Source organism: Solanum stenotomum, chromosome 9 (assembly GCF_019186545.1).
Source record: "Solanum stenotomum isolate F172 chromosome 9, ASM1918654v1, whole genome shotgun sequence".
NCBI classification, from domain to species: Eukaryota; Viridiplantae; Streptophyta; class Magnoliopsida; order Solanales; family Solanaceae; genus Solanum; species Solanum stenotomum.
The window spans coordinates 9,364,129-9,376,934 of NC_064290.1; the positions used below are offsets into that span (position 1 = coordinate 9,364,129).

Sequence of the window (12,806 nt, forward strand, 5' to 3'; positions counted from 1 at the left end):
GTCTCTTTGTTTAAAGCTGAAAATGGTGCCAACAATTTACAGGGAACCTAAACATAATGTACAATGCCCTTGGAAGAAGAAACATGACCTTTTTGAATTTGCAGAACAAACATAATACAAGAGTGATATCAAACTACAACTTACAATGTTGCTTTAAATACTAGTATAAAATCGCGCATAGAATAGTGTTATGCACAGTGTTGCTCGACTTTTTGTTCCACAAGCCCCTGCAGTTTCTCCAATTTTTCTTCAGCATGACCCATAAGATGAGATTATTCTGAATTACGTTTGCCCTGAAATTTGGGATTTAGTGACATTTCAATCTCTTCAAGGGATCGACCTTTAGTCTCAACTATAAAGAAGTAAGCAAAGGCTGCTGCCAACAATGATACAGCACCAAAGCTTCCATAAACTGGAGCAACACCAAATTTCTGAACGAGTTCTAGAAAAAACAGACCCACCAAGAAGTTGAAGACCTGTTCATTCACCATCAACGAGTCAAGATAAATAGAAACATAGTTCGTTCACATGACCTAAGTACTTAATAGATTGCAGCTAACTGGTCTGAAGCGCTGAAATGACACACGTGATCTTGATACATACCCAATGAACGGAGAAACTAAAGGCCATTATTTTCCCCCGTGTCCTGCTGCTGCTGAGCTCTGGTATTATAAGACCAGTTACTGGCCCAGCTCCAACAGCAAAGGTGAATATATACCTATATCAGAGTGAGATGTTAAAGAGAGAACACAGGGAAATTCAAATAGTATTCTCTGAGCATTTTTTGTATTGATGCATACAAGATTGTTCCCAGTATTGATAAGTTGTTGCTTATTTCACCGTCCAATGGAAAGCTGATAGCATAAACAATCAGAAACATTGATAAAGCCTGCAAAAGACAGAACCTATGAAAGTGAGTTGAGTATTTTGAAAATGAACTCAAAGCGTTTGATTTTTATTTTTCCCTTCCTCTGTTATTGGGCCAGAAGAAGGTGTGGGGAAGAAATCGGGAATCAGAAACATGCTATTATTGTGCCAGAAGGGGGTGAAGGGAAGATTTTGGGATCCAGAAACATGCCATTATTGTGACAGAAGGGGGTGAAGGGAAGAAATCAGGACCAGAAATATGCCCCTTCAGAGAGCAATTTATGTTGATCTTTTACTATAGGAGAGACATTTCTTTACTCACCATTCCAGCGTAGCTTCCAATTAGAAGTCTCTGCCTCCCCTGCTTATCCATCAAGTATAAAGCACATAGTGCACCTGCAAGAAGCACATAGTGACAACTAAACATTATCTTGGAACGACGTGAAATTTAGCAGGTCTTGTAAAGCGCATCTCAAGTGATTGAACCCATTACATACCTGCAAAGTTGGTTAGTCCCACATATAAGCTTGCTAAAGCGCTGCTTGAGATTCCAACATCTTTGAAAGTCAAGGATGAAAAGTAGAGAACTCCATTTATACCAGCAAGCTGTTGAAGTACAAACAAGGCACCTCCAATGGTAGCAACTGCAGGAAAAGAACAAAGTTGAAGCCTAATTTGGAGGATTGACACTTTTATGTGCATGCTCGTACAGCATGCATAACAGCAGCAGATTATTGCACATTTTACACCAAGATGTGTGAGTATCCAGCATGCCAGGAAAAAACTTAAGCCAACAGTGGAAGATATTAACCATGGGCACCAGCCAAACAAGTTATAGTGTAACCAAAAATCTGTAAAGGGTAGTCTTGAAAAACAATCAAAGAACATTACAACTTTCAATGAGTTGGGCAGATGATAATCCAATTAAATGCCAGACGTCATTTTTAAAAATGTTCAGAAGTGTTCAACTCTACGAAGTGGAGGCAGCTATTAAATATTGCCGGCTAACTCAAATTAAGAGCAATCCCGCGGAGCTCCAGATATACACTATAGGAGAAGACTCACTATAGGAGAAGACTCATAATATTATCCCAGAAATGTGCAGTTTTAAATTTCAAGCATATTTTCATGATATTCCCCTCAAACCCCCAGAATACAACGCGTAAGAAGTTAAGTGACAACCATCAAATTCAAATCCATCTACTTGAATCAAACAAAGAAAGAAACTGGTTTGCAATGTATGGATATTTTAGGCACCTGAATGGATCAAAATTAGCACATGAAAGCTTAATATATGAAATCTAAAAAACCACCTTAAACCTAATAAAGGATCATGTATTAACAAACCACCTTCATACAACCTCTGGAGTGTGGTTCCTCTAGGAGCTCCAGCCAACTGCTGTTCAAGTCACCCCCATCATTCTTTAGGACAGACTCAAATTCTTTGATAGCTTTATCTACTTCTGATGAACCCCATAAGTTATTGATGACTTTTTTTGCCTCATTGAGTCTCCCAGCCTACATATATCTCTGATAGAAAAATTAGCAGCAGTACATATTTAATACAAACATGCCATGAATTAAATTGATACCTTGCATAGCCAGCGAGGGCTCTCAACGGAAAATTGCATACCAAGAGCTAGGATAAATCCTGGAACACTAGCAATATAGAGCATTGTCCTCCACCTGCCAATGTTTGGATCAAAGCACCCACCATTTGAAGCATGAATTTCTTTTCTTTGGGGAGAATGGTAACAAGTGCATTAATACAAACGAGAAACAGCACTAAGGCTGTGCAAGCCATATTTACAAGAGAACAACTTCCCAACTATGTCCATCTAAGTTCATAATAAACCTAGCATGTCTACTAAAGATTCTGCCTCCTCTACATGGAATGTGAAGCATGAATTTCTGTGCTTGTTGCATTATATCTTGCCTACTTCTGGTAATAAACCATTAAAAGGAGAAGAAACTAAGGAGTTGATTGGTCCACAGTCTGATTATGCTTGGATTATAATGTAAGCATTGCATATAATGAACAAATTTTCATGTGGTGAATAACAATGTATGAATTTTCATGCTACAAGTAATAACACATGGATTGTTGTAGGGATTGCCTAGTTTAAGAGAACTTTTGTCTTTAGATACTCTAATCGACATAGTGCTAAATTGATGATATGTGTATGTTTACACCCTTTTAAAATAATAGGTCGAACCTCAATTAGAAGTAGTGGTCTTTGGAGAAGAATTTGAAAAATTGGAGGAAGATATTGAAGAAAGCTAATTTGAATATGACTTGACTCTCTATTCTTTTTTTTTTTTGAACATGACTTGAAGTGTGTATAAATCTTTTTGAACATGACTTGAAATGTATAAACTTTTTTGAACATGTCTCTCTGTTGATGTCATAAACATAAAAGAATACAGATTTTATTTTGTTTAAGTTGGCTTATTTTACTCTAATTTACTTTAAAAAGTTGTATTTTGCATCTTGATTACTGAAGAGGCAAAGATGTGGAGTAAGATAAAAGATGAGTTTTCTTATGCTTTATGTCAAATTCTTTCAATTATCTTTGTTGTACTTTAGTATGTTTTTAATATTTAGTTTGCTACTTTGTTGTATAAATTTTAGGAGAATGGATGAAGTATTGTCCATCTCGGAGAATCCAGTCTAGCACTCTAATTGCCTGAATGGAAGATTAAATCACATGCCCTCTACAAACTACATGCAAGTTCTTCCACAGAATATCTCATTATCTAGGCATATTTTTTGTAGCTATACTCTTAGAATTTTTTTGAATTACTTTTTACCGAATCCCTGCACCCTTATCCATACCCACGAATCCTAAAATTTCGATCATGCCGAATCCAACCTCAAGATCTGTGCCCATATCCGACACCCGAGTCCGAGCAACATAGGTTTTACAAGAAACAAAATGCTAAAGTTTTATAGCAAGATTAGTTTTTCTAATCCTCAAACTAAATGACCCCTAAAAGCATTAGAAAATAAAATGAAAGAGGGAGCAGTATCAACTAAATCATTTCTAGACAACAGCAAAGGTTCTGCTCATCCACATAACATAAGCTAGGATGATTAGAAGTTGAAATGTAAAAGTAATATATAGACTTCAAACACAGAAAGGCATTAAATGCATTGAAAAAGAATTAGACAGATTAGTTAACATATATCTATTTCAATGCAACAACAAGATCTGTCCCCCAAGGGGTTAAATTATTTTCAAGGAGTCTTAAACTCAACGAAGATGGATCTAGTTTCCAGTAAAGATACAGAGTACCATCACACTTGCAATTTAGGAGCTCTTGCAACAATGCAACATAGTCAATTCAAATATATTCCAACAGAGTTCTGTACACTGCCTGCAGCAGGCATTTATTATGGAAGGTAGTGGGAGAGAAAAAGATAATTACGAGTACTCACCAGTGGGGATCATTTTCCGAAGAAATTGCCAGATAAAGTGATGCAATAATACCAATGCATGTACCAATTTGGCATAACGTCCCCAGGGATCCCCTATAATTAGTTGGAGCAATCTACAACACAAACATTTATGATTATCTGAGAAATAAAATGTCTCTCTGACTCACTACAGATATCTAAGAGAGCAATAGATATGTATTGTCAAGCAAAAGAGTTCCATAAGTCCTTCCCAAATCAAATGGTCACTCTCAAAAAGCTTTTCCCTCCACAGTAAAGGATAGCTCATGACCAAGAAGAAGGGAGAAAATCATCACTCCCCAAAAAGATTCAGGGAAAGTGCGCACAAACCAAAACTATCATCTTTCTGCAGCAGCGATCTTCCAAGATCTTTTAGCGTCTCTAGTGGAAGATGTCTAAAAGTACAATTTTCACCTTAAGAATTTTCGCTAAGTTATGACACATATATAAGCAAATCTCATCCTAGATTAACACAAGCACACGTTTTCCAATTTGGAAAGGCAAAAGTAGCCCAAACCACATATTAAGTAGTTTATTCTGATTTTCCCCTAGTTGCAACAATCAGACTTACCTCCCCATGCACCCCAGAAATGAACAGAAAAGCCAGATGTTGGCATCGACGCCAAAGCAGAACTTTTATTAAATTCCAGAATGAGGTCCTAGATAAAGAAATTATAAGTTATTAGAGGCATTACCTCAGAAATATAAATTGGAACTAGTACTGTATTAACACCAATTCCAAGGCCAACAAGGAATCTTCCCAACAGCATTTCTTCAATGGACTGAGCTTGTGCACTGTCAATTGAAGAACACCAGACATGATAAATGGCAATTATTGAACCACAAGCAAATTATTATTCTCCTCTTTCCAGTTGTTAGGCATAGACAAGAAGGTTTAACAATCGAATGAGGGTATAACACAATTTGCAACTGTTGAAACATGTTAGCTTCTTAAGTAATGAAAAATCTTACTACCTAACAGTTCCATTTCGCATGAGATAATTATTATTTGGAGAGGCATAACTTTAAAATGTTTTGCTGTAAATACTCATTGTCAAGTCATGGATGACCTAACCAACACAATACAAGATGAGGTCCATGGTGTATGCTATTTGCTTATAGTATTGCGCTAATTGAAGAAACTAGCGAGGGTGTCCACCAAAAGCTTGAATTATGGAGAAGCACTCTAGATTGTAAGGGGCGTTTAGTTTGCAAAACAAGTTATCCCGGGGACTATAATATGAAAATTAAATAATAATGGGATTATTTAGTGGATATTTTTTTTAAGAGATGTTTGGTTCATTGGCTTAAAAATGGGATATACAGAGTTTATATAGAACATGTTTTGGGAGATAAATTTGGAAAAACTTCTATTTTAAATTTTCACCATAGTCTTCTTAAGCACTTTGGAAGAAGAACTTTGAAGAAGGAAACTTTTGACATTTGGTTGTCTTATCCCAGGAGTAGCTATCCTGGGATTGTTATCCCACATTGAATGTGGCATAAATTAATACCAAAATTGTGGTATAACTAATCCTGGAACTACTTATATCAGAAACAACCCAGAAATTAATGATTTCACATTTTATCCTGAGATTATTATGCCTTATCTCAAGAACCAAACAACCCCAAAGGATTTTAGAAGAAGTAGAAGTAAGACAAAGTATATATACTGCAAATTTGGTCTGCATGAAAAGAGTGAAGTTGAGGTGACATTAGATGAGGTTATGTTGCCAAAATGCAAATAATTCAGATGTCTTGGCTCGTTGTTCCAGAAGAATGGACTGATCACTCTTACAAAGATTGAGTGGACAATGCCTGAGCATACAACTGATCTACTAAGCTGCTAGATCAGCAGAGGGGAGGGGGGGCAAGAGCCAGAAGAAGTGGTGGAAGATGATACCTTTATGTATCTGGTGGGCATATGGAGACAAAGAAATGGGAGATGCTTTGAAAATAAATCAAAGTCCGACAAGTCCCCCTATTTTTTTGGTGTAAAGAGAACTGTATAGAGGAAGTAGATGACTTTGTCGATTTCTTAGGAGCTTTGTAAATCAAGATTCTATCTTCTATTTCTGTAACAATTTTTGGAGGTGGCCAGTGATGAGTCCGAGATTTGGACTCATTTAGGGATTTATTTGTATAGGTTTAGTGTCCTCAAATGCTTGTTTTGTGCCAATAACTGATGTAAAACCCTTGATTTCTAGGTATATGGATTGAGGAACAATGCAATGACACTAATTTGCAAAAAGGAACGAAGTAAGCTGAAAGAGTGAAGAAAAGGAAGCATGGTGTTCGCAAAGTCTACTTGGAGAGTCGCCAAAGGGCTTCTTGACCGCCTAAAGTTCCAGAGTGCCAAGCTCTGAAGGAGAAAATCAAGTCAGCGNAGAGACTGGACTGTCTCGAAAGGTAAAAGACAAGTCTATATATACAGATGGAGACTGAAATAGTACAAAACGCCGTGTGCTCACCCCCGTCTCCAGATCAGACTGCTCCAAGCTCGATCAACGCTGGCTACTAGTGCCCGGACCTGCATCACGAAATAGATGCAGAGCGTAGCATAAGTACCAAAACAACAGGTACCCAGTAGGCATCATAGGCCGACTGAACTTGAAAAGTAAAGGCAATATGAAAAGAAGGAATACACAAATCGAGGTCAAGAACAAAAATCTAACTAACAAAGGAATGCACACGAGTGTACAAAGAACTAACTAAAGTAATCTATAAGCTAACTATACCTAACTGGACCCCATAAGCCCAGAAGGTACACTCGTGCGCAAGTTAAATAAAAACCCGAACGGACCCCATAAGCCCGACGAGTACACAGAATAACTAAAACTAAAGAGAATTGCATATAAGAACCCAAGAACGGAGAACATCGAACCAGAATCTCAACCCTAATTAGTAGAATCTGACAGTACGGAGGCCGGACCTCGAACCGGATGCTCAACAGAAGTACCTAAGTAACCAATCACAAGTATCAAGTATATGAGGCCGGAACTCTAACCGGATGCTCTATATAAGTATCTGGGCAATAGAGGCCGGAACTTAAACCGGATGCTCTATAAAGGTGCCAATGTAGCTGCTGAAAGAGTCCTAATCGATCCACACTCATAAATGTCCGTGGAACGCCGTCCATACTTAGCCAATCAATGTAAGTCCTTGGAACCAAATCGAAAATCAAATCGCGAAGTAAAACTAGTGTCGCCGATGTAACTCGTGAAGCCGTAACATCGGGGAAAATAAGGATAACTATAGTCGGAGAAAGAGTATCGCCTAACTAAGGCCCAAACTATCAGACTCAAGTCTGCTACACCAGTTTACAGGGATCTAAGCCGGCTGAGCGACGTCAGGGCAAAACTAAGGCCTATTGGATCCGAATAATGTATTTCTAAGGCAAGCCCTAGTCAAACCTAAACTAAGGCCCAACATTCTTCAAATAAACAATAATTAAGCATGCAAGCACTCCACATAGCGAGGAGGGTCCGTTAATAACACAAAGCATGCTCACATTTACCCGATAATTCTCGAACTAGGCCGAAAACATGATTTCCAAACACCTATGCATGATTCAATCACTAACAACCCAAATCCCAACTAATCAACATGCATTCACACTCTCAAGCTCAATCTAAGAGAGGGAAACCGTAGCCTACTTGTAGGCCGATCACACGCGCTCCAAAATCACTCTTTCGGAGCTTTCCCTTTCCGAACGGTCTCGAAACGCTGCCCCGCTATCAAAAATAGAGTCACAACGTTATTACGGTCGTTTAGACACCAAAATCACAATAAACGAAGACGGGGTCAATTTTGGAGTCAAAACGGGAATCGTGGGACCCGCGCAGGAAATTTCGAAATTAACCCCAAAAGTGGGTCCTAACCAGTTCCCCCAGCTCATGTCCCAAAATGGGACACAATTCGGGGCTCGGGAACAACACAATATCAACATGCAACTAAAACCCAAATTTTCTCAAAAATTAGAAATGGGACAGCAGTTGAATCAGTGTATTTACCAGAAACTGAAGGTCTACAGTGAAATGCGACAACACCACGATGTTCTCCTCGAAAAACCACTCAAGATAGCCTCAAAAATCACTGAAATCGGACCTAGAAAGGTTGAGAAAACAAGTCTCAAAATCTTCCAAAATCAAGCACACCAAAAGGGTGTGGCAGCAGGTATTTTTCGAAAATTACCTCAAACGGGGACTCCAAATCACTATCCGAGATCACCAATGCGTTGTCCTCGAAAAATCTCACAACTTTGCCTTTTGAATCGCCCAAATCGGTTGAGAGATGAGAGAGTTATGATGGTTTGAAGTTTGGGAAATGTTGCTGATTTTCTGCAATTTATTGCAGAAAATCTGCAATAATTTCCAAAACTAAAAACTCCGATGAGGTGCTCCGATCTCGTTCGAAACCCCGTGCATGCAAACGAGATATGCAACCATACNGGTAAATTGTTCGAGAGAAAGTTTACCTCCTCTATAGTCTAGCTTATTCACTAATTTACAGCTAATTTCTAACAGTTGCAATTACCTATTTGTCTACATTAGTCTATAATTGAATCACATCCCAAGAACCCGTCTCATTATTCTTATTTTGTGTTATTTGTTGCTGCTGTAGTTGATAATTAAAACCAAAACCCCCTGATTTGACATTTGTGTCACACCCTGATTTGAATTATGTTTTTATTCGATAATGTCTATTCCTATGACTGATTTAAGTATGTCCACACTTACCTCTTGAATCTTAAACACGTACCGCTCCCTGTGGGATTCGACCCCAACTCATTTAGTTGGGTTATATACTGACTAGCGATCGTTGACACTTAGAATTAGATGAAGTGTCCTTGAAACGTTAATGAGCCAGCATTCCTTAATGCTGAGGAATACAATAGTACCTTATGTAAAAAAAAATGATACATATTGAATCAAAATAGGATGGTTGAAATAAAGAAGAGCTGTCAGGGTGTTACCTCATAGAAGAATTCCTACCAAAGTGAAAGAAAGATTTTATAGAATAATTGTAAGACCAATAATTTTATATGTAAGTGAGAGTTGAGCCGGTAAAATCCAACACATCCACAAGATGAGTATCACAAAAGATGTGGATGTTGAGATGGATGTGTGTTCATACAAGATTAAAAATGATCACATTCACAGTAGGTACAAGAAACACACATTGGGGATAAAAATGAGAGAAGATCTCTTGAGATGGTTTGTACATGTAATGTGTCGACCTACAGATGTACCAGTGTGTAGGTGTGATAAAATGGGTGAATGAATGTATTAAAAGGGGGCAAGGTATATGATCTCTTGGAAAGCATACAAACTTAAGGAGAGATAAGGCACATAGAAGATTTAGATCTATAGATGCAATACCAATTAGTTGGGAATATGTTTTAGTCATGTTAGTATGTTTACCTTAGGTATTATGCTTTTTAGGAGTCTTTTAGCCTAGTAGAGATTTTTATGCCAGTAGAAAATTAAGAGAATTTCTGGTGCTTCTATTTTTATTCGTAATTTAATTGGAGAAACATTGTCAGTGAGAAATTCATATAACCAAACCAAACTTGTTTGTGAAGGCACAGTTGATGTTGTACTCGTTGTCAAATTCTCTACGTCCTATTCTTTTTTGTTATCCCAACATTATGCAGAGTTTCAAAGAAGGAAATTATTTGTCTATGTTTTCTAATACCTTTCACTCTTTTGCTAGAGAAAACGTAACATAGAAGTACTACTATTATTTAAGAGGATCAAATTCTTGATAAACATAACTTTATCTCAATTTTCAAGATAACTTTTTTATAAAAGATAAATTATTATCTGTCAATTCTACAATGGAATTTTAACTGTCATCTCAATTACTATAGCAGTTGAAGAGAAAACATAGATTGACACGAAGGGAGTAACCCTCGTATATTTTTAAATCTGAAATGTTTTGTTTATGTACTTCCTAACCCATTAATAACTGTAAATATTTTTTCTCAAATGGAATATGAATCAATTTTCAAAATAAGCCTAAACATTAGGAAGGTTGATCATACTTGGAACTGCATAATTATTTCAGGGTAAGAGGAGAATTTTGCACCTTTCAACTGCAAAAATAAAGATAGATAATAAAGCCAAAATGCTTGGTATAAATGACTTACCTTACAATTGCCCCAAGAATAAGTGGTACTGTGTCAATTTGAATAGTGCGACGACAACCAAGTTTATCAACAAGGGAACCACAGGCTATGCTTCCTATGAATGCACCACCAATAAATATGCTTACCACAAGTCCTTCAAGAAATGAATTTCCCTCAAACCCAAGCTCTTTGGCAATCGACACTATAGGACCATTCATTACTCTACAGTATACAGCAAAAACTGAAAATTAGTCGCAAAAGCCTAGAAAGCATACAAATTACTTCAGAAGTTTTCCGGCTCCCATGGAAACAAAATCTAAAGTTTTTACGCCTTCATTCACTATATAAGTTGCAATGATCAACAGTCGAAGTTTGTTTGGTAAAAAAAACATTTAAGAGTCCACACCAGATGCTTTTTTCCACTGATAATGAAGTGTGTGTGTGCAAATGTAAACACCATTTTTGAACTTCACCATAAGCAATTCGTTCAAATTAGTTCAAGCCTAAGCAATATGTTCAAGAGCAAAAGTGTTTTTTGTTAGTACTCCCGCCGTTTCTATTTGTTTGTCTAGTTTTGACTTCGCACGGAGTTTAAGAAAATAAATATTTGGATCTTGTGGTCTTACACCAAAGACATGTAGAACAAAGGCGAACCTAGACTTTCATCTTAATGGGTTCTGAATTTTACAATGACGATTTGAAGTGATAATAATTGGATTCTAAGTTTAACATTTATACGTATTTAATAAATTTATTAATACAAACTGAACCAGCATGCAAACTACTAGCTCCATGCCAAAGTAAAATGTACCAAAATATCCTTTAATCTCATGATCTTAAACATGACAACTGGAATATTAGAACTAAAAAGTTGTCAAAAAAGTTAAAAGCATTCTATTTGAAACCGACTAAAAGGGAAAGTAAAACAAACAAACGGAAACAACGCAAGTATCTTTTTTTATTAGGAATAAGAACTATTATAATTACCCAATGTGGTAACCAAATAGGAAATTGGCCATTGAAGCAGTCAAAACATGAGGAAAGGCAGGTAACCACCCCAAATCCCCTCCATCATCAGCAACAATAACCTTTTCTTGTAACAACTCATCTTCATCATCTGAAAAAAAGAAAAAACTGAACTTTTTATCAATTCAATCTTGAAAAAAGAAACCCAAATAGAATATAAAAACAAAAGACTGAATAAGACCTCCAATCTCTGACTTCACATCAAGGGGTTTCTGTTTGCTGCTAGCAGAAACTTTCACCTCTCTGGAAACTGAAAAAGAGGTTGAATGGGAAAAAGGGTATTGTTTATTTCTTCTTAAATGGTGAAAATACTGATGTTTTCGATCGAAATTGGGCGTGGAGAAGCATTGAAGTGGGTGAACTGCTAGTGCTTGCAGCATTGTATGAAGCTTCTTGTTGTTGCATTGTGGCAAAACCAGAGAGTTGAATTAATCACTGAAAAAAATCTTACGGGTCTGGTGGCACTAACGGGTTTGAATTCGGGTCAAGTGAACCGATAGTGATTCTGATTTAACGACAGAGACGAATTTCGTCATTTATTTATTTTGCTTTTAAGTGGTGTAGCCGCTTTGAAATTAACTTTAACATAGTACTTACTATTTTGATAGGTGTGTGGATCAAAATGATTTCGAGAGATCCATTGAAGATAGTCTAAGAATAAGTCAATACAATTTTAAGAAATTTGGCATATCAATATTAATTTTTGAGACATATATAAGATATTTGGCAAGTTAAAATTCAATGACATATAGTTTGTTTTTTTTAAAACAATGACATATAGTATAATTGAATTTATGAGAAATAAATATATATAATCAAAGCGCGTGAAAATAAATATAAAATATATAAGCATAAAATTTAGTTATCGCATTCATTAGTTGGACCACAGATATCAGAATGAATTAATTGCGATGAAATTTAGCTATCACATTCCTAACAAAACAATTTTCACATGTTGGAATTTTAATTTTTGAGAAAGATCCCAAATATTCTTTCTTTTGTCAATTTATTCATTTATTTGATTTTGTCATGTAATATTATTAATAGCATCATTGCTAGAATAATATGTTACTACACAACCGTCAACGTAATGATCATGAAATAAAGATTACAATTTAAAACAATAAAATATACTTAATAGTCATGGATTAAAACATTTCGTGTTTACTCTTGTTCAGCCAATTTATAATAGGATTATAGGAATAATGGAACAATAAAAATGGCAATATATACCATTCAATGTGATGCTATATGGCACAATTTGTCTAGCCTATACAAACCAGCCTTCTTAGTAAATTATCTACACCTATTTTTCATTCTCTTTTT

At 36.4% G+C, this 12,806-nt stretch overlaps 1 protein-coding gene and 1 long non-coding RNA gene across 2 annotated transcripts; both read right to left on the minus strand.

Moving 5' to 3' along the window:
- Window positions 1-11,899, minus strand: LOC125876414 (probable plastidic glucose transporter 1). Its single transcript, XM_049557598.1, has 12 exons — window positions 11,662-11,899; window positions 11,442-11,571; window positions 10,476-10,676; window positions 5,020-5,119; window positions 4,307-4,419; window positions 2,460-2,553; window positions 2,229-2,385; window positions 1,365-1,511; window positions 1,190-1,263; window positions 801-889; window positions 604-718; window positions 1-476 (listed from the first exon to the last, which is right to left on the minus strand). Exons 1-12 carry the CDS (start codon window positions 11,858-11,860, stop codon window positions 273-275), a joined length of 1,623 nt encoding a protein of 540 aa, XP_049413555.1. The 5' UTR covers window positions 11,861-11,899; the 3' UTR covers window positions 1-272.
- Window positions 6,718-8,631, minus strand: LOC125876415 (uncharacterized). The gene is made up of 3 exons (XR_007447491.1): window positions 8,519-8,631; window positions 7,981-8,058; window positions 6,718-6,854 (listed from the first exon to the last, which is right to left on the minus strand). It is a non-coding gene; the product is annotated as an uncharacterized LOC125876415 (long non-coding RNA).
- Window positions 11,900-12,806: the final 907 nt, after the last annotated feature.

Coding starts and splice junctions, on each gene's coding strand:
- LOC125876414 (XM_049557598.1), bottom strand. CDS start 11,860: ATGCTGCAAGCACTAGCAGTTCACCCACTTCAATGCTTCTCCACGCCC. Junction 1,264..1,364: donor GGGACTAACCAACTTTGCAG/GTATGTAATGGG, acceptor TGCTTCTTGCAG/GTGCACTATGTGCTTTATAC. Junction 719..800: donor TCAATACTGGGAACAATCTT/GTATGCATCAAT, acceptor ACTCTGATATAG/GTATATATTCACCTTTGCTG.